At 51.9% G+C, this 19,906-nt stretch overlaps 7 protein-coding genes across 7 annotated transcripts; 4 read left to right on the top strand and 3 right to left on the bottom strand.

Moving 5' to 3' along the window:
- Nucleotides 1-1,058: 1,058 nt before the first annotated feature.
- On the top strand, nucleotides 1,059-1,640 carry HOO65_070560 (Protein UPS2 mitochondrial; the record flags this gene model as incomplete). The annotated part of the gene is made up of 1 exon (XM_071001370.1): nucleotides 1,059-1,640. One exon carries the CDS (start codon nucleotides 1,059-1,061, stop codon nucleotides 1,638-1,640), a length of 582 nt encoding a protein of 193 aa, XP_070857278.1.
- Nucleotides 1,641-2,443: 803 nt separating this feature from the next.
- HOO65_070559 (putative NADPH-dependent quinone reductase tdiC) lies at nucleotides 2,444-3,379 on the top strand (the record flags this gene model as incomplete). The annotated part of the gene is made up of 1 exon (XM_071001369.1): nucleotides 2,444-3,379. The coding sequence occupies one exon, from the start codon at nucleotides 2,444-2,446 to the stop codon at nucleotides 3,377-3,379; it is 936 nt and encodes a 311-aa protein (XP_070857277.1).
- A 212-nt stretch (nucleotides 3,380-3,591) lies between these two features.
- On the top strand, nucleotides 3,592-4,142 carry HOO65_070558 (Quinone oxidoreductase; the record flags this gene model as incomplete). The annotated part of the gene is made up of 3 exons (XM_071005184.1): nucleotides 3,592-3,747; nucleotides 3,888-4,068; nucleotides 4,117-4,142. The coding sequence occupies 3 exons, from the start codon at nucleotides 3,592-3,594 to the stop codon at nucleotides 4,140-4,142; spliced, it is 363 nt and encodes a 120-aa protein (XP_070857276.1).
- A 55-nt stretch (nucleotides 4,143-4,197) lies between these two features.
- On the bottom strand, nucleotides 4,198-7,245 carry HOO65_070557 (Pre-mRNA-splicing factor ATP-dependent RNA helicase-like protein cdc28; the record flags this gene model as incomplete). Its single annotated transcript, XM_071001368.1, has 1 exon — nucleotides 4,198-7,245. One exon carries the CDS (start codon nucleotides 7,243-7,245, stop codon nucleotides 4,198-4,200), a length of 3,048 nt encoding a protein of 1,015 aa, XP_070857275.1.
- Nucleotides 7,246-7,801: 556 nt separating this feature from the next.
- Nucleotides 7,802-8,713, top strand: HOO65_070556 (S-adenosyl-L-methionine-dependent methyltransferase; the record flags this gene model as incomplete). The annotated part of the gene is made up of 3 exons (XM_071005137.1): nucleotides 7,802-8,318; nucleotides 8,370-8,480; nucleotides 8,544-8,713. The coding sequence occupies 3 exons, from the start codon at nucleotides 7,802-7,804 to the stop codon at nucleotides 8,711-8,713; spliced, it is 798 nt and encodes a 265-aa protein (XP_070857274.1).
- A 40-nt stretch (nucleotides 8,714-8,753) lies between these two features.
- On the bottom strand, nucleotides 8,754-11,912 carry HOO65_070555 (DNA excision repair protein; the record flags this gene model as incomplete). The annotated part of the gene is made up of 1 exon (XM_071001367.1): nucleotides 8,754-11,912. The coding sequence occupies one exon, from the start codon at nucleotides 11,910-11,912 to the stop codon at nucleotides 8,754-8,756; it is 3,159 nt and encodes a 1,052-aa protein (XP_070857273.1).
- A 702-nt stretch (nucleotides 11,913-12,614) lies between these two features.
- Nucleotides 12,615-17,984, bottom strand: HOO65_070554 (Kinesin-like protein unc-104; the record flags this gene model as incomplete). Its single annotated transcript, XM_071001366.1, has 1 exon — nucleotides 12,615-17,984. The coding sequence occupies one exon, from the start codon at nucleotides 17,982-17,984 to the stop codon at nucleotides 12,615-12,617; it is 5,370 nt and encodes a 1,789-aa protein (XP_070857272.1).
- Nucleotides 17,985-19,906: the final 1,922 nt, after the last annotated feature.

The following is a 19,906-nucleotide window of genomic DNA, read 5'->3' as shown; positions in this document are numbered from 1 at the left end:
AGGCTGCATCACTACAATAGCTCCGTAGCCGTCGGTATAGCACTCAATGCACTTAAATAAATGTGATGTTGAAATAGCGCCGATTCACAACGATAAGGCTAACATTAGTTGACACCTCCCTTTAGTTTGCTTGACCCACATCATTCATTGTCCGCCTTCCTCCCGCTTCACCGACTTCACCGAAGCTAGGAAAAAACCCAGACTATCACATGCCAAAAACGAGCCGCACAAATAGTGGATCCCTAACACCAATTACCCCTTTCTGATTGGCCCAAGCCACGTCAAACTCTTTAGAGGCTTAAAAGACATCGGCGAAACAAGGGATAATCTAATGCTAGGGAGGCCATTGGCCGGGTAAAACCGTGTAGAGGAGAGAAAAGTTGTAGCCTAGCTCATATAGGGGCTGAGTGTGTTTTATTAGTGAGTGAAGTGACAAGTGCTTAGCTACAGTCAGTAGATATAACGGGTGTTGCGCTTCTCACCTCTGCTTGAACCGCTTTACACATCTCATAAATAATCTCATTTTATTACCAGCCCGCAACATATGGGAGAAGCTTTACTATAGCCAGCCTCACGATAAACAAATCCTAGTAGGAATTTTCTAGCCACTTCCCGCTTCCTAGCCAATCAAAAAACGTCTGTGACTCTAGAAGATCCACAACTTTTTTTTTTCCTTTCTTTGCCCTTTAGCTTGAGGATTTCCTGTGTAAAAGGCTGCACCAAGCTTCTTTTTTCTTCTTCAATCACCAATTCAAGCCAGAAAAATTCGCCATTCGCCATTGCCTCGGCCGGGACATCAATCGATTTTTTTCTCTCTTTCATTGGTCGGCCGGCTTGATTTTATTCGCGCCTCTTCGGTCTCTCTATCTAGCCGCTACTTGCTCAGCTCCGAATCGGCTCCCGATACTCCGCCATCGCTACTGCATAAATTACAAGTAGACGGACGACAGCGGGGCTTCTCACTCTCTCTTTTCCTTGAACTATTTTTCCTAGAATACCCGTTTTCAGCCCCCGACCCATACGTCTAGACACACAGAAATATACGTGCCCCAACAGCCATGAAAGTCTTCAGCAATTCCTTCACCTTCAACTACTCCTGGGCCGAAGTCTCCAGTGCCAACTGGCAGAAGTACGGTCCCTGGAATAACAAATCTTCGCACGTAATCGCTGTTGACACCATCTCACGCTCCGTCGACGCCGCTACCGGAATCCTGCGCACCGAGCGGCTCATTACATGCAAGCAGTCAGCACCCGACTGGATCAAGAGCTTGATGGGCTCAGGAATGGAAATCTCGCACATGTATGAGGCCAGCTACGTTGACCCCACGGCACAGACTGTCACGCTTGTTTCGCAGAACCTGACGTGGAATAACCTCATCAACGTCCAAGAAACCGTCGTCTACAAGCCGCTCAGCGAGCACCAGACACAGTTCATGCAAGACGCCAAGATCACAGCTCTATGTGGCGGCTGGCAACGCATCAAGAACAAGATCGAAGACCAGCTTGTGACCCGCTTCCACGAAAACGCCATCAAGGGCCGCGAAGGCTTCGAGATGGTCCTAGCCATGAGCCGCCGGGTGTTCGCCGAGGAACGTGAACGGGAGCGACTCCAGTCCCTGCATGTCAAGATGGTGGCATAGGCCTAGCCAGTCCTGGGCCAGCTTGACATCGGTGTACAGCAGATTGTGTACGATGAAGCTTATGTTTTTTTTTTCCTCTTTTCTTTGCTTTCTTTATTTCTTTCGTTTATTCTTTTTCCTTGGTCAGTACGGCGTTATACGGCAAAGACAAAATCACTGTGGGTTTCTTTTCTTTTTTTTTCTTATCTTTCTCTTTTTCTTTCTATTTAGTTTCTCTTCTCTTTTCGACGACCTCCAAGATACCCCCTACCCCCTGGGCTTCATTGCATCTTCGTTCTTTGTCCTACTCTTTTCCCTACCCTCACAAGGTCCGGGCTCCTTTTGTGCTTCTAGCACAAGCTCCTTTATTGGCGCTGGCTGCTTTCTTTCTCTCCTCTGGCTAATTCTTTATTGCTTGTTGTATTACTTTTCATCTCATCTCAAGTTTATTACAAATAGTTTTTAGATTATAGTAGACGATGCTATTGGGGTTAGGGTTTGTACATAAATATCAAACAACTTTTTTACTGTTGAATACAGTGGTCAGACTCGGTGACTGATATGCCACAATAATACATATGCATATGCTCATGTTGTTTGCTTAGCCTTATCTGCTCCAAGGCGGCTCCATCCAATAAGACGTTGAGAGAAATATAAGGCTGAGAGAGTGGCAACTAGGTAACTGCCTAGAAGAATGCCAAAATGCATGATGATGACTCAGCTGGATTACATATATATGAGAATTACGGTCTCGCAGACAGGACAGTTCGTGTATGACTTTTGAACCAACTCGCAATCACTCTGTCGGAAAGAATATTGTGACCATGCTCGAAATTACTGTTGATGACTGGTCAGCTGGTCCTAAAGTCGTTGAATCTCCTCCCCCCGGCCCTCCATCATCATCGGAAATTCAAGTCACTCTACTAGCTACCGGTTTGCACCAGCTTGTGCGCTCGCGTGCCTCCGGTCGGCATTATTCTTCAGGCAGCCTCCCACATCGCCCTGGCATTGATGGCGTCGGCATTGACACTGCCACCGGCAAGCACGTGTACTTCTCTACACTAGTCAGCGGTCACGGCTCTTTTGCGCACACTCTCAATATACCAAAAAACCATGCTGTCCTCTTGCCTGTGGACGTCGACCCGTGTCAGGCTGCAGCGCTCATGAACCCCGTCATGGGCACATGGATGGCCCTCACGCAGCGTGTCGATCTGGACGAATTGCGTCAGCGTCAACCGCATGGCTGGAGCGTCCTAATTCTCGGCGCGACATCGGCGAGTGGCAGAATGGCGGTCCGCGTGGCACGGGCGCTGGGTGCTAAGAAAGTCGTTGGTGCAGCGCGCAGCGAGAAGGGGCTAAAAGCCGTGCCCGGGCTAGATGCCCACGTTATCCTGAACGCAGAAAAGCCATCTGCTACAGATTTTGCTCAAGCACGTGGTGTGGATGTTGTCTTGGACTATGTGTACGGCCCGTATGCTGAGGCATATCTACGCCAGCTTAAGACGGACACTAAGCTGGTTTATATCAATATCGGGGCTTTGGCAGGAGCCGAGGCGGCAGTGCCTAGCTCGGCTCTACGAAGCAATCAGGTGGAGATCAAGGGCGCGGGACTGGGGAGTTGGAATCTAGAGAAGTTGATGCCGGAGGTAGAAGGAATGTTGAGCGTTTTGAAAGGAGTTAAAGAGGAGCTTACAGTGGTCAAGTTGCAAAATGTAGAAGCAGGTTGGGCAGCAAAGGGGCGGGTAGTGTTCATTGTGTGACAAATGCAATGACGATGTGTGTGACTATTGGAAAATAAATGTTAGTTTATTTATTTTGTAACTAAATCTTGTGTCACCCAAATTGTCATGGTGTAACAGCTCCCCACCCTTTTGATAAGATAAGAACCCATCCTAGTTTAGCCCCACGTCTCAAATCTCAAGCCACAAATTGCAAGTCTTGACGCCACACCCAAGCAACACGCATATACGAGATGGACGACGACAACGACGGCATCTTCAGCATTGCCATCCTCGACGACGAGGAGACGGCACAGCAAACCAAGGATCGCGAAGCCCGCACAGCTCTAAGCGAGGACGCATTCCAGGCCCTGCGACAGACGTATGAGCCGAAACGCGAGAACGGCGAGGTAAGTGGATGGACGAGCGTGCGCTTGACCATAAACGAATGCCCGTCTGATTTAGACGGCCGTCAGTGGCAGTGGTGCTAATATGACTACGCCGGCATTTCATCTAGCTCCATAAAGCGCTTGTCCTGCCACTGCCCAAGGTAGTCTCGAAGCCTGAGGCTCTTGCAGCCGTGCAAGCGGTCGAGGAGCTGTACTTTTACCGGCGCTTTGAGGAGGCAGCACAGCTAGCCGAAAACATCATCGCCCAGCGCGGGGGGCTGGATACAGAGACAGTGGAGCTGCTGCGCGATTACGAGGCACGGAGCCGGAGGCGAGCATCAGGTACGGGACTGGGGAAAATGGCCATGTGAAAATTAGGATTTATTATAGTTTTTAGTGCAACCAGCGAGGGTTAGGGTATCTTCTAGATTTACTATTTGGTGTTTTCCATTTCTTCATATCTTTATTGGTCTACTTCTTCTGCCGCTCATCAAGGCCATCCACATCCTTGATTTTGTGGAAATGCGGCGCCAGCTCGCTTAGCCACTTGGCTTCAATAGGCATACAGTTGCGCATATACTCCTTTGTAGTCTGGACCAGCTCAAAGTACAGCACAACGCGCGGTGGCGGATCAACGCCAAACACTGTGCTGCTGGGGTGCACATAGACGGTATTGTTGTTCTTGACGGTACGATAGCCGTCACCGCCACGCGACAATCTCGCAGCATTTGGGAAGAAGCCAGTCGTCAAGGCACGCTTGATAGGCCGCAAATTGTTCTCTCCACAGGTCGAAAGCCGCACCTCAACGCGATCACATAGCTTGGCTAGTTGTTCGCGGATGTCACGTGCGCGTGTTAGACTGCGTTGCTGGAGGAAGTTCTCCTTAGCCCACACGGGTGAGAAGTCGCTCTGCTCCCACTGGTTGTAAACATTGAGCAGCGTCAAGTGATCGCCACCATCAGTCACTGTGAATCGTGCACGTGCCGAGTCAGCATGGATCTTCTTGTCTTTGGGGCGGAAGAAGAGCGCTGATGCTTCGCCTAGCATGGCAACAATCGAGAGCACTTCCTCAACGCAGCCCTCTTTATCGGCCGCTAGTACAGCGCGGGCTAACATGGGATCAGTGGGGAACTCAGCCATCTGTCGTCCTAGCTTAGTCAGATCAGCCTTGGTATTGAAGGCTTGCAGAGCAAACAACAAGTTCAACGACGAGATAAGGGCCTCGAACGGTGGCGGGTCCATGAAGTCAAAGTGTAACAAGTCCGTGATGCCCAGAGCTGAGAGTTGCAGTGCTACACTGCTAAGGTTTGTGCGTAGAATCTCAGGTGTAGTACTCTCATCCATTTCGTTGAAGTAAGCATACTTGGTATACAGCCGGAAACACTTGCCGGGTCCCACACGACCGGCTCGACCCGACCGTTGGTTGGCCGAGGCTCGTGAGCACGGGACAACAACCAGGGACGACATGCCAGTGGCCGGATTGTAAACGTTCTCCTTGACATAGCCGGGGTCAATGACATAGACAATGCCGTCAATGGTCAAACTAGTCTCAGCAATGTTGGTGGCCAGCACGACCTTGCGCGCATTAGGCGGTGTGGGCTCAAAGATCTTGGACTGTAGCTCAGTGGGCAAGTTGGCGTAAATGGGCGCCACAATTAGCTCCTTGATCCGCGTCCCTAGCTTCTTGGCTGTATCTGTGATTTGCTGTTCGGCAGCCTCGATCTCGTCCTGGCCTGTCAGGAAGATGAGAATGTCACCGCCGAGAGGCTGCGTTGAGTGAATCTGGAAGACCGTCGTAATAGCAGCCTGAAGGTAGTTGGCTTCGGGACTAGGCGTATAGTAGATGTCGACGGGGTAGCGACGTCCAGGTACAGAGAAAATAGGGCAGTCCCCAAAGTAGCGGGCAAACTTTTCAGCATTCATTGTGGCCGAGGCAATCAAGAGTTTGAGGTCGGGCCGGGCCCGGGCCAGGTCCTTGACGAGAGCCAGAAGAATATCCGTATGTACTGTGCGCTCGTGGGCCTCGTCGATCATGATGGCCGAGTAGCCGTCGAGACTCGGCTCGGTCATGAACTCACGGAGCAGCATACCGTCCGTCATGTACTTGACAATGGTCTTGTCGCTCGTCTGGTCCTCGAAACGCACACTGTAACCAACTTCGTTGCCAATCTTAACACCCATCTCTTCAGCGACACGCGCCGCAACACTCATGGCAGCCACCCGACGCGGCTGGGTGCAGCCGACCTTTTTGCCACCCTTCGTATAACCAGCTTCATGAAGGTACTGCGGAAGCTGGGTGGTTTTGCCTGAGCCTGTCTCTCCAACAAGCACTAGCACCTGGTGAGCCTTCATGGCGTCGAGGAACTGCTGGCGGTACTGAAAAATGGGCAGACTGTTGCGAGTCTCCTGGATCGAAAGCATCTTCTTTTCAGCAGCATCAATTTGTGCAGCCAGAAATGCATCCTCTTTGGACAACTGCTTGCCCTCCCCAGCCATGCGAGAGTCAAGATTGAAGCTGATGTATTGCTCTGGGTCCATGACATACGAGTATTCCTCATTCTCGCGCTCGGCCACGAGGATTTGGGCCTTGGCCTTGGCTGTCTGTTCGCTCTCCCATTGGTCATGCTCAGTCACGAACTTTTCCTGGCCAAACTCGTCGCGATCAACGTAGCGCTTGTAGAGGGCGTCTTCCTTGCGCTTCTTGTCAATCTTGCCCTTTTCTGTGATGTAGTCTTCAGGCATCACGTAGCCATCGCGATGGTCGTCAATGCGCTCTCGCTCTTCCATGATTCGAAGTAGCTCCCGGTTCTTGGCAAATTCGGCCAACTCCCGTTTTGAGAGCTGGACACCACTGCGCATCTCAGCCGTCTCTTCAGCTACTTGGCGACGTAGAAGCGCTAATTTCTCTACCTGTCGCTTATTGAGATAGTCCTGCCGTGAGCGCATTCGGATATCTGGCAAGGCCTTGCGTCGCTCAGCTTCGTTCTCAAGCCCGTGTCGCGAGCCGCTAGCTTTCTCCGCGTCTTTCTTCTTGCCCGAGTCGCGTTCGCGTAATCGCCGGGCAAAGGCATCCCGCTCTTTCTTGTCGTCGCTGTCGCTATCGCTATCGCGCTTGTCATCGCCTTCATCATCGTCGCGACTTAGTTTCGCCCGCTTGGAAGCCGGCACTTTTATCTCATCCTCATGGGGCTCGTCTGATTCCTCATCGACATCGGACAGAGGCTCTTCGTCGCCCCAACGGTCGTCAAACTCTTGGTTGTTGTCGCGTTTTCGGTACGTCCTTTCACGACGGGGTGACCGTGATGGGGACTGCGACCGGGATCGGGGCTGCGATTTTCGGGACGTGTGTTCGCGGGGGTTTTCCCGGCTTTCTCGGCGCCTGTCTCGGTCGCGATCTCTATCCCGTGATCTGTCTCGTCGGCGTGACGATTTGCTCTTCTTGTCTTTGCTGACCTTTTGCGGGCCGACCTCGTCGTCGTCCATTGGGAGGAAGGCATATTTCTGGTTGTTTGCGCTCATGGCGATTTTCTGCAGCGCCTAAATCTGAGGCAATATACACAGTCAAAGCAGTTGAAAGGGCGGTCAAGAGACACTGGGAGAAGAATCACTATACGTCATGTAGCAGAGACAATAGACGAGGCTGACAAACTTTTTGACGACTTATTTGTGCTGACAAGGCTGAACTTTATTAAGTGGGGCCATACCGACAGCTCTCCGAGCCCCACAACCGCAGCCTCTGTAAGTACTAACTACCCTGTCACCGAGTCACCGATCCAAACCACGAGGTCGGCGACCAACGGACGGTGGGGTGGATACGGCTCTCTACAAAAGTCCCAATATGGAGCACAACATCGGGTGTTTTGAAGTATCATCTAGTCAGAGGAAGTCTGCTTAATAATGTACTGAGTTAGTTTCTTCTAAATACAGTTCCCACACTGTCAAGGCAACAGTGTGGAGGCCCAACACTATATAAGCCTATTTTTACTGGCGCCAAAACCTATAAGCAACATAACTTGACAAGACCCTTTTTTCCGATTTCCTCTATTTTCTACGTCCTGTTTCTCTCGCATCCACTATGAATAATCCTCCAGTGACCTTCTGGGACCATGTCCAATGGTTCCTCGACCCCTGGCTGTTCCTCGGCAGCACCCTGACCCATCTGCCGGGCACAATCACTTCCCTGCTGCGCACAGGCCAGATCCACACCATCCTATGGCCGCCGGCCCTGAGAGACGCCTTCTTTGGTCGTTTCTGGGCATCGTTTGGCCCGAACCTGCGAGAATCAAACGGACCGGTCATAGCCCCCATCATCGCCGGGCGCATCACACACGGTAAAGAGACGACTGTGCCAGTCTACGAGCCTCTCAGTGGGAGCGTTATCGAGGTTGGCGCAGGGTCCGGGATGTGGGCTGATGCCTTGTTTGCTGCTGGGGCACAGCGCATTCTAGGAATTGAGCCGAACCCAGCACAGCATGCGGCGCTACGGAAGCGCGTAGCTGCGCTAGGCTTTGAGAAGCAGTACGAGGTGGTGCCAGTAGGCATCGAGGACATTAGCCGGCCAGACAAGTGGGATGGGCGTATAGAAAAGGAAAGTATAGACTGCATTGTTACCTTGTTTTGCCTATGCAGCATACCTGATCCAGACAAGAACGTCAAGGAGCTGTACAAGTACCTGAAGAAGGGCGGCCGGTGGTTTGTGTATGAGCACGTGCGCACGCCAGATAGCGCAGGGCGCTTCATCCATTGGTATCAGCGTAAGTTACTTCAAGGGCAAGGAAGAGGGCCGTATGAGTTTGTCACTAATTGTTGCATCTTAGGGTTCGTCAATCTCTTCTGGCCGGTTTTGCTTGGAGGCTGCGACCTTTGCCGGGACACCGAGACCACATTACGTAACGCAGGTGAATGGACTACAGTGGATATCACAGCACAGCCGAACGAGCCGTGGTGCCAGACGGTGCCGCATATCCGAGGTGTATTGGTGAAATAAGAAGGCAATCAGATAGATAGCAAGTACAACTGTAACAGCATTATAGCTCATCTTCAGAGACAAAAACTGGGTCAGAGCATGACGGGGGCTCTCGATCAGGTGACTGCGTACATGTATTTGAAGAAGCAGGCTCATCAGTACCGCCTAGTCTAGGAGCCAGCGAGTCTGCTTCTTCATCGGCCGTATCATCCCCTTCTTGATTCTCCCTCTCTTCGTTGTCACTGTCCTCTTTTTGATCCTGTTGCTCCTCGCCTTCCCTTTTCTCCTGATCCTCAATCCCTCTTCCACTGTGCGCCCCAAACAGCTTTTCCCGCCTCTTCTGATAAAATTCCGTAAGAAACGCCCTGCGCTGTTCCACCGAGCCATTCTCTACCACAAGGGCAAACGCTGTGGCATCTGCAAACCCTAGGTCACGTGCCATCTGGCAGAACTGGCGAACCTGCACATCCTCGGGCGGATTATACACAAAATGCGCACGTTGCAGCCCTGTCCTTGTACGTGCAGCACGACGCTCAACCACGTCATTCAGTGGAGCCCAGGGTGGGGCTCCGCTAGTAGACGGGTTAGCCGGCGCGCGTGCGAGGGTGTCTTCAATGTGCGATGGACCAATGATTGATGAGTTCTCATGCGTGTACGCGACGCCGGCGGCACGTAACAGTGCGTGAATAGGATCAGCCTTAGGTTCCGCAGTGCCATCAGCATCCGGCTGCTTAGTGGCACGGCTGTTCTTTGCTTTGGCATGGTCGCGGAATATGTCCGCTACCTGGCTGATGGCGTTGTCCTCCGCAGGGTCCTCGAGCTTAAATGTCTTCTCGGCATCAGCCGCGACCTGCTGCACGTCAATATCCATTAGGTTTAGTTGCACCTTGGCCTCGGCAACGTTGGTATTGTGCACAATATCCTTAAGTACGAGCTGGTCTTTACGGTAGCTAAAGATGTTTTGCAACCCGAAAATCTCGCCCTTGCGATCATCGTCATGTTGTACGCCTTTGAAGTAACGCGGTTCAGCCGACGCTGAGTACCCAATGTTGGCTTGTTGCTGCTTGTAGATTTGACGTGCGTAGACAATTTCCTCAACAGTGCCGGCCGAGATCAGCCGATACACGTCAACGTCACGGGTCTGGCCAATACGGTACGCACGGTCCTGGGCCTGCAGGTCTAGTGCGGGGTTCCAGTGCGGATCGAATATTACTACGCGGTTGGCGCTAGTGATGTTGAGTCCGACACCGCCAGCCCGGGTGCTGATAAGGAAGACGAACTGGTGTGGATCAGTGTTGAAGGCAGCAACAGTGCGTGCCCGTTCATCGTACGACACACTGCCGTCTATGTAACTAACAGTGTAGCTGGTGTTGGTGAGCAAATGGTTTAGGATATTCAACAGCCGGACACTATGAGAGAACACTAGCACCTTGTCGCCATCGGCATACCACATACGTAGTAGCTCTTTGAGGATCTTCCATTTTCCACAAAACTCGGGGTTTGCCAGCGTTTGCATGGCCTCCCGTGCCTTGTACATCTGCTCCCAGGTGTCAGGCAAGCACTCGCGCAAAGCTGTCATCTCGGCACTCTGCTTTTCACAGGAGTCTGAGCTTTTAGGCAGCAGCAGAGCTAGGTGGTTGGCCAGCTTCTGCAGTGTCATCATAGAAGGGAAGATGCAGCTGACACGTAGACGGCCATCAGGTGCTTTTCGATGGCAGCAATTCCCCTGGCGCTTATTCGAGCCGCAAGTGCATAATTGGTGGGCATTCACGATGCATTTCACGGCATCAGAACGCAAAAATCCCTCATAGGCACGTTCCTGTAGAGGCGTCAGAGGGCAGAATACGATACGATCGCGTTTGCGCGGCAGCTGGTCGGCCAGCAACGTCTTGAGCCGTCGCAGGAAAAAAGGCGGGAGCACGTTTTCGACGAGTCGACGAGCAGTACGCCGCGCTCCCAGTATCTCAGCCAATGTGGCGTCATGGGATTGGCCGACTACCAAGGGTCGCGTGATGGCTGTCTGCCACTGGGAACGAGAGCCGAAACGCCCAGGGTTTGTCCAATTCAGAAGTGTCCACAGCTCGTCATAGTTGTTCTGGATGCCAGTACCTGTCAGGCCAATCCGACAAAGGGCATTGACCTCAGCCATGGCGCGGGTAGTGTTCGAAGATTGATCCTTGATCCGGTGACATTCGTCGGCAATCACAGCATCCCAGTCGACAAGGTTGACGCTAGATCGGTTATTGCTATACGTATCGTATGTAGTGATCATGATTTCCAAGCGCCCGTTACGTGCTGTCTGTAGCACATCTGCCTTTTGCGTTGGGTTTCCATGGAAAACATCCACATGCCACCAGCCCCAGCGGTTTAGCTCATCGCGCCAGTTGTGTATCAGCGATGCTGGGCAGATAATAAGCACTCGGGGGTACCACAACGGCACGCCCCCCTCTGCCTCCGATCGACATGCTGCCCGCATACGACGCATGCGATGTTGGTCACGCTCGTCGCCTGACTTTCCAAACGCCGCAGCGAGGAATGCAGCCACCTGCACTGTTTTGCCCAGACCCATGTCATCGCCTAGGATGCCACCAATCTGCCAGACAAACAGACGATGCAAAAATCTGACGCCTTCTAGCTGGTAGTCTCGCAAATACTGCGCCACTGGCGCCGGAACTGCCCCGCCTGACTCCTGTAGGTCAACACCGGCAAACTCACGCGACGGCCGCACACCGCTGGACGCAGAAAACACAGGGCGAGTCATATGTGGAGTTATATCCGCAACCAGTGCAGCCGAGTCCGGGGGGACCCGCAGCGAGGCACTGGGATCTGCATCAAACAAGGCCCGGCGTGTACGCACATAGTCTGGAACTTCATTTACTTGAGCATCATTTGCCTCTTCATCGTCTGTCGCCGTTTTGCTGCCGCTCGAACGAAGGACCCCGCCAGTAAGGGTCGTCTGTCGGCCACCATCCTGCCGGTGGGTTTTTAGAGGCCTTCCCCGGCGACTGGGCTGGCGCTTCCTGCGGCCTTTGGCTGCATTTTTAGCCCGGGCTGCCGATGATGCTGTTTGCACGGGGATATCGTCGCCATCGTCATCGGTCCACTCAACCCGGTCTGGAATGCTCGGACTTAGCGGCCTTTTTCGTAGGTTAGACTTATTCAAGGAACCGATAGTGAGATCATTGGGATTTTCGCTTTCAGAGCCAGTCGATTCTTCCATGTCAGTTCCATTTTATTTTATAGAGGCATACTACGATGACAGTAAAGGAGGGGAAGCCAAGCGCTATCTTTGACGCAGACGCGACGCGCCCCCTAGTGTAGCACAGATAGCACACGATAAAGGATAAGGGGTAGCGTTATCACGTGACTCAATGCGAATGCTTATATAATAGGAGAACAGCCGGTCCGAATCAACAGTCTTATTATCATCAGGAGTTTTCTATTTTTTATTGGTAGCCTACAGAATAGAATAGGCAATGTTTCCGTGATACTCGTTGTCATGGATCGCCCAGTCCCGTGTTGTCCGACGTATAAAACCTCATACCCACATGTCCCTAGATAGACAATTCAATCAACCATTCCTTTTACCCAGCACCACACACACACCCATGGCATAGATGGACAACAGAGGGGACCCGTACAGTTCTAGGAAGACGGTGCTCTGTACGTATAGCCTGCACCGTCAGGGTTGTTATTAGAGGTATTAGACCTGGTAAAGCGGATACTGCCAAGAGAGTGCTTCAACGACACATGTAGATCACAGGAAGTAGACTCCCATGACATCTCCAACTAAGCAGCTCTCGCTCACTACCCATGAGCCACTATGTATACAAAAGCCACTTTCCCCAAGCTCACGCTCACGCTCATTTTATCTATGTACATGCTTGACTCAACCGCCCCATTCCAACATCCCCTTCCACATCTAAAGTCCCGTGTCGCTTGGTGCGTACGAGGACCCTGCAAAAGAGGGTGTTTCCGTGCCTGACTCTACTATTCCAGGCGTGCCTCCGCTGCCACCATTCCCCCCAGAGCCTGCGGTCGAGAAGCTTTGATCAATACGCAGAATCCACTCCATCTTGTCCCGCTCACTGCGTGCAGCAAATAGCCATGTGTTGTTTTTACCATAGATAGCAAACACAGCACTCTGTAACCTTTCGCTAAGTCTTTGCACTCCTTCGTCGCCTGCACCTCCATTGCTGCTGTTGCCATTAGACACAGTCCCAGCACCAGAACCCGTCCAGATCGACGAAATAACTCGACCAGATGCTGTTCGGCGGTGGTATGATGACGTCACTCTACCGGGGCTGGACCCGGGCGAAAGGACCCCACTACCCCCGCCATTGGGATCCTGTGCGGTATCGTATCGTGAATCTCCCTGCAACAGGCCCAACACTCCGGGCTGGCTATCTATACGTGCATCACGCAGGCTAACAATGGCAATCTCATCGCCACCCGTAGCCGAAAAAATGTGCAAATATGGCCGGCGCAGCTCAACAAACCGCTTGATCCACCGTGTCGACTCACTGTTAGGCACAAGCAGGTAGCCACCCTTCATGACCTTGGGGTTTCGTGGGGCCTTGACGATCGTGGTGATTAGGCTGGGTGGCTCGCTAGCCTCAGACGTGAGTCCATTGCTAGGCGGCGATGTGTTTTTTGCACTGAGAATCTTGTTGAGCGGGTCAGGGTACTTTAGCCAAAGCTTGATGCATCTTTCCAGCAAGACCCTGTGCTTTTCAGGTATCTGTGGTTGAGCCTCAACCGCCCCGTTGCCGTTGGTGTGTGGCCGGTCATCGCTTTGGCCATCCTTGGCTGTACCGCTATCCCCAGCTTCTGCGTCTGCATCCGCTTCTCCAGCCAGCACCTCGGCTTGTGTCTCTTTGCGATCCTCTTCATCTACTTGCGATGGTTCTGGAGTATCATTCAGCAAATCATCGTCGCAAAACTCCTTAAGGTCCGGCGTCGGCAGACTCTCGTCGTCGCCCTCGCCTTTCTTGCCTACACGCGGCAATCCAATCCGCTTCAGCAAATTGTACGCGCCTTCAATCTCTGCCGACCGCTGCTTGCGCTTCTGTGCCAGGATGTAATCGCTGACAAGAGACACGCCACGTGGCGTCCACTGAGTAAGCGACTCCTCGCCCTTAACATAGTCATAAGTGCTGTTAAGTCTCCAGAGGTCGCCAATCCGCTTAATTGAAGCTGGCCGCATGGTCAACGTGAAAATTCCCGTCGACGATCGCACAATCCGCATAGTGCTCCACAGCGCCGATAACATAGATTGCTGGCGTACATGGGTTCGTGACAGCACCTGACAGTTGAGATCGATCGAGAAGGACATGGGCTCAGCCAGTCGTGAAGAGGTAATCTCCCATGATACCGTCATCTGCACGCGGTACTTGTCAGGCGTTACACGGTCCAGGAGTAGCGAGTTATGCAAGCTCGAGTCCCACTGCGTATAGATGACAATACTGCGTGTCCCGTTGGCATTTTCCTTAAAAATAGGCTTCTGCGAGAGCCGCAACGGGATAAACGGCGTGGCACCGCTCATATCGGGTGTCTTTCCAGCTGCATCCAAAATCTGGATGCGGCCGACCTTGACGGATGACACGTCCTCCCATGGCAGAGCATCGCCCGAACTATGTGATACATTAATACCAATACGGCGCTGCAAGCCCTGGTGCAACTGAAACGTGCCGACATCTCCGTCACTGGTCTGAGTCACTTCTACTGGTACATAGCTGCCATTCTCGTCCATCTCCAGAATCTGCAAGCGCGCCAGCAAATCGTGCTTCTCACGTGTGTAGAACTGAGACTCGGAGATTCGCGCACCGCGGTCCTTAGCCGACGGTACTGCATCTCGCATGTCGTCCCAGCTAAGCAGCTTGTCAAGATGCATCGACGACACCTTAGCAAATATAGCCACTCGCAACGTGATACTATGCGGGCTAAACATGGGTACGCTCATGCTATGTACACTCTCGAACCGGATGGGGAGCTCGTCAAAGTCGCGAATCATCTGTGTTGTCGAGATGCCATCCTCTTCAGAGACCCCAGGAATAAACAGCTGGGCATGGACCTCCGTGCCCTCGCGCTCCGGAAAGCCTACAAGCTCCTGCATCACGACATTGAACTTGAGTGTGTTAGTTGGCGCGCGTGCGTGGGACGGCTCCAGCGACAGCTTAATAGCACCAATAGCATGAGATGTGTAGGGCGACAGAACGTCCAGCTGAAAGTCTTGCACGCGGCTCTCAAATACAGCCCGCAGCGGCACATCGACCTCGCCAACCAGCGTGTACTGCGGCATGCACTGTTCAATAAACGGATTATCCAGGCTGAGATGCTGTGCATACTTGGGCTGGTCTAGATACTGGTATATCTGGCGCATCTGGCGGACACGGTCGTGCAGCTTATCCAAGCTCCATAGGTGCACCACACTATGCTTATGATCCATCACACGCACACCAATGCATGGCTTGGGCGCATCGTAAAGCGCTGAATCGTCGCTATCGCCCAGCCCATTAAGCACCATATCATATGACGAGCATAATGTATGGCCGACACCAACAACCGTAAACTGGAACAGAATGCCTTCCATCAACTCATTGGCCATGATCTGCGCTTCCTTGAGTATTGCCGCATTCTGCAGCACCGTCTCAGCCATGCGCACAAAATGTCGGCCGCGCCAGGCTTTGACCGCCTCACGCGCCAGTTGTATTTCCTCTTCCGACAATTTGGGGCTTGCCTTAGGCCGCTTGAGGGGATCTAACTTTTCGATCTTGTCCTCAAACTTGGCTCGCTGGACAGCTAGCTGCAGCTGCATGTCTTCCTTGATCTGGCGCAGGGCAAGCTCCATGCGGACTTTTTCCTGTTTAATCTCCTCGACCTCAACGTGCGCAGCTTCAGCCGTCTGCAACTGTGTCTGAAACTCTTCTTTTTGCTTGTCGAGCTCCTGCTGCATCTCCTCACGAAGGATCTGCATCTTGTCGTCGATACTGTCGCCATTACCCTGTTTTGGTGTAGAAGGCATTGTCAAGGCAGTGTCCAGGGAAAAGTTGTCAATAGTACCAGTTGACATGTACTTTTCGCGCATTGGGTACGATGTGGACGATTCTGAGTCTTCCTCGCCTTCTTTAACAATGACTCGTTCAGTACGGGCACGTTGCACTGTCTCAAACAGTGCATTCAGCTCTTCGTCTGTCAAGCTGGCAAAATTCTGATCCGTGCCGAGAATAGCACTAGCGGCCTCACGGCGGGCAAACGACCAGTCATTGTCACGCTTGGGGGAGTCCGGCCGACTATCGCTACCCATGTCAGAAAGAGCACGACTAAAAGACCGCTCGTGGCCATGACCGTGTCTGTGGGCAGAGCTGGGGGACCCCATGTTTGCTAGCTGGTTTGCTGTTATGGACTGGCGCAACAGGCTTTGCTGGGCCCGCTCCTCGCGGGCTTCTGTGGGATGGTTGAAGCGGAAAATGTGAAAGTCACCCAGGATGACTCGATATCCCGAGTGCAGCTGCTTGGGCTCCGAAATGCGCTTGCCGTTGACCATGACCGAGGCACCCTCGTGGGGAATGACAGTAACCGTACCATCAGCAGCATTGTCGAAAACGCAGTGTTCGTGTAAAATTCGAGAGCCGTTGAGACGGATATTGACGGACTGGTCGGCGTTGGTTTCGACGTTGCCCACTGTAGTAGTGCCCGGTTTGAGGTTGTAGACTAGACACTCTGCTAACAAAGGATCGTCCGAGAGGTTAACCAGATGGGGCATTTTTTTAGGTGTAGTTAGCCCCACAAAGCCCTTTTCAATGCTAATTCCCAGCTCCTCGAGAGCAGCTTCACGCTCCTTTTGGATCTCCTCCGTTTTTTGGAGCTTCTCCTCCCACGTCTGATTGAGGTCGGTGAGGAGCTTTTCGCTCTGCGTTAGCTGCTCGGCAATCTCAGCCTTGGAAACCTTTTTAGTGGAGCCGTCTGGAGTTGTGATAGTCACAAACTGCTTTTCCAGCGGCGTGCCTTCGGCATAGACTTCTTCTGGGGGAACAGCACTGCCAGGCCCACCCGAGCCGCCGCCGCCACCAAGCTTGTTGCGCAGCAGGGTAAGCTCTTCTTTAAGCTCGCGAATCATGCGGGCATTGGCGTCTTCGTTGACAACGGCGTGGTTCTTGATACGCTTGGCCGAGTCGGCGTATCGTAGAGTACTCAGGGTTTCATCGTAGTTAATGTCAGCGGGGGATATAGCTGCAATCATGGCAGTCATACTGTTACCACCCAAGGAGTCCTTGAGCAACCATGTGAGGACAGAGTCACGATAGGGTACAGCATTACCACCAGCGCCTTTTTTCTTTTTACCTGTGGACAGGTCGGCCAGGGCAGCAATGACACGGCCCAGTGTAGAAAGCGATCTGTTGATCTCTGCACCCTCCTTGAGACGAGCGCCAGTGGCACCGGTAGAGTTTGCTCGCTCGGAGCCCGCCAAGTCGACCAAACTGATCTTGGCAACTTTTTCCATGGCCATCTTAGTCTCGGCGTCGTACTTTTTCTGGGTTAACATGAGCGTGAAGACGGCATGACTTCGACTGGAGGTTTCGTTCATGTTGGTTGCAGCTACTGTCCGGGCTTTGTTACCCTCATCCATGAGGTTTTCAATTTCAGCGAAGCTTGTGACGGCAAGCTTGGCAAGATCTTCGACATAGGGACCCGTTGAGGGATGCTCTCGCACTTTCAAGTTTCCCTTGGTGGAGGGGTTGAGAAGATCGCGGACTCGTTCGTTGTAGATTTCCAAATAAGAGACTTCGACGGTGCATTTCCAGGATGAGTCCTGTTGCATCTCAGCTATTCGACGGAACATGTCCTGGCAAATCATAGGTGTAATACCGATTTCCTTTCCGTATCCCATCATTGAATATGACTTTCCGGAGCCGGTTTGGCCGTAGGCGAAGATGCAGTTGTTGTAGCCCTGGAAGGCATTGTCGAGGAGGGGCTGGCCCAAATCATCGAATAGATTAGATTGGCCTGCATAATTGGGGTCGTCGCGGTTGAAGGACCAGTATGACTTGTCGAAGGCAAAGGTCTTGGGGCCGGTGTCCTTTGCGCCCTTTGCATTAGGAGTACCAGTATCGTAATTTGTGAGAACGGTCTGGTTGCCTTTCATTTCCACGATACATTTTGCGCCACGCTCGATTTCTACAGACGGATTGGGAACAGGTGTTAGTCTTCGTGTGCAACGGAAAGCGTAGGTCGGAAGAAGGGGGGGGAGGGGGGGGGCAGAAAGATGAAGAGGGGGAGGGGCCAATATCATGATGCGTGAAAGATAAAGGGCAAATGTGTATGTGTATGGGAGCTCATACCTCTGCTGTTGAAGGGTCGACATCTTACGACGACTTTGATGTTACCGCCGGCCATCTTTGCGGTTTGTGTGAGGGTTAGGAGAGCTTATGTACGTCGCGTACAGTATGATGAGAGAGAAAGAGGCGATAGACAGGAAAGAGAGAGGAGTGCACGGGCCCGAAGATGCGTCGTGATAGTAGGGCGGAAATATGAACGCAACAAACCGGAGGCGAGGGAGAGCGGAAAAGGTATTTGAAGAAGGGAGCTGCCAAGAGCAGAACAGAAATACAGGCAGAAAGCACCCGACAAGAGATTCGAGAAAGGACCGAGACTATTTGGGAGATGAGAAGCGTTGCGATATTAGAATTCGTGACACCAGGCAGAAAGAGAGCGAAAAAGGTGAAAACAAGCGAAAAGTGGTATAGTCCAGCCAAAAGATAAAAAAAGCAGAAAACAGGCAGAAAAATAATGTGTTCGTTTCCGAAGTTTTGGTTCGTAGAAGGTCGTCAAGTCGGGTCGTCAAAAAGAAAAAGGGAAGAAAAAAAGGGCTGTGAAGCCAACAGAGTCGTCAAAGTCGAGGCTCAAGTTCGTCGGTGTCTGTTTATAATGGAAGAAAGATAGACAGAGTGGGGGGGGACAAGAAGAGAAGTAGCACAGGGCAAAACAAACTGCTTGTCGTCGTTGTCGTGTTGGGATCTGGCTGTTGTTTCTTTTGCGGTGTTGGTCGTAAGTCAGCAGGGCCAAATCTAAAGGTAGAACAGGGCAGTTCGAAGCTGAAGATGGAAAAGAAGAGGAAACAAAAAAGAAGGGAAGGGGTTCGGATTTGATTCGCCAAGGCTGAAATGAAATTCAAAGTTTGTGGAGGCTATTATGCGGGTTGAGGATTCATGAGGTCAAGGCTTTTTTTGCTGTCCAGCTGCTATTGGGGCTGCAGATTAATAAACATACCAGCGCCAAAGTCAGAAAGGCGATAAAGACAGAGAGAGCTTGGAGCCAACAGCAAACAACGCTAGGGCTCACGGACGAGCGAGCTGCTTAGCCAAAGTCGCCCAAACAAACAAGCAAGCAAACAGCAAAAGCTTCAAGAGCCAGCAGCCAACGGCCGGCAGCTAGCAGCTAGCAGCTAACAGCCAGCGAGAACCAACCCAAACAAGGATGGTAATTTATGAGGGGTCTGCCGCTTTCAGAGCTTGATTTAGGTTTAGTAGTAGCTGTCTTGGTCTTCTTGTTAATTGTCGTCCCTAGAAGAGGGGTGGCATGCAAATAAAGGGAGCAGCAAAGGCGCAGAAAATGAGAGCAGCAAGGAATGCAGAAAAGGAGTCTCTAGATTGCGATGAAGGTTGTTAGCACCTTGCTCTGCAACTTGACTCTGATCGTCGCTTGTGCTCACCCAAGTCTAAGTCCAATTTTTTTAAAGCCGGCTTGTCCTGCAATTAAGCTTTAGCCTTTCCTATTCTGCCGCAATGATCCAATGATGCGACTCATGCAAAAAAAAGATGATTCGTCTTGTTTCGTTTCAATGTTCCGCTTTCAATGCTCTTGGCTGCAATGAATTTGTGGAAGACAAAGAAAAGAGATGGAATGCACAATGAGAGAATGCCATTCATCAAATCAGATATTTACTGCCACCTGCCTGTTTCTCCAAACTAACACGCTTTATCGATTTTAAAGGCGGTGAGGAATCATCATTGGAGTTAGGGTCTGCATGTGAGAGTGGGAATACCCAGCAATTTACCGATACGCCACAGGAGTGGAGACGCCGTCCGTCTTAGACATTGTGGGTGAGTGGCGGACCGAGCGTATAATTTGAAAAGTTAATGAAGCAGAACAATTCACGATCATAATCACAGGGTAAATAAAATTGCAAAAATAAAAGGAAATGATATTATATCG

This window comes from Ceratocystis lukuohia (assembly GCF_044167205.1).
Source record: "Ceratocystis lukuohia strain C4212 chromosome Unknown Supercontig7_pilon, whole genome shotgun sequence".
NCBI lineage: Eukaryota > Fungi > Ascomycota > Sordariomycetes > Microascales > Ceratocystidaceae > Ceratocystis > Ceratocystis lukuohia.
This window is presented reverse-complemented; position numbering and strand designations above follow the sequence as displayed.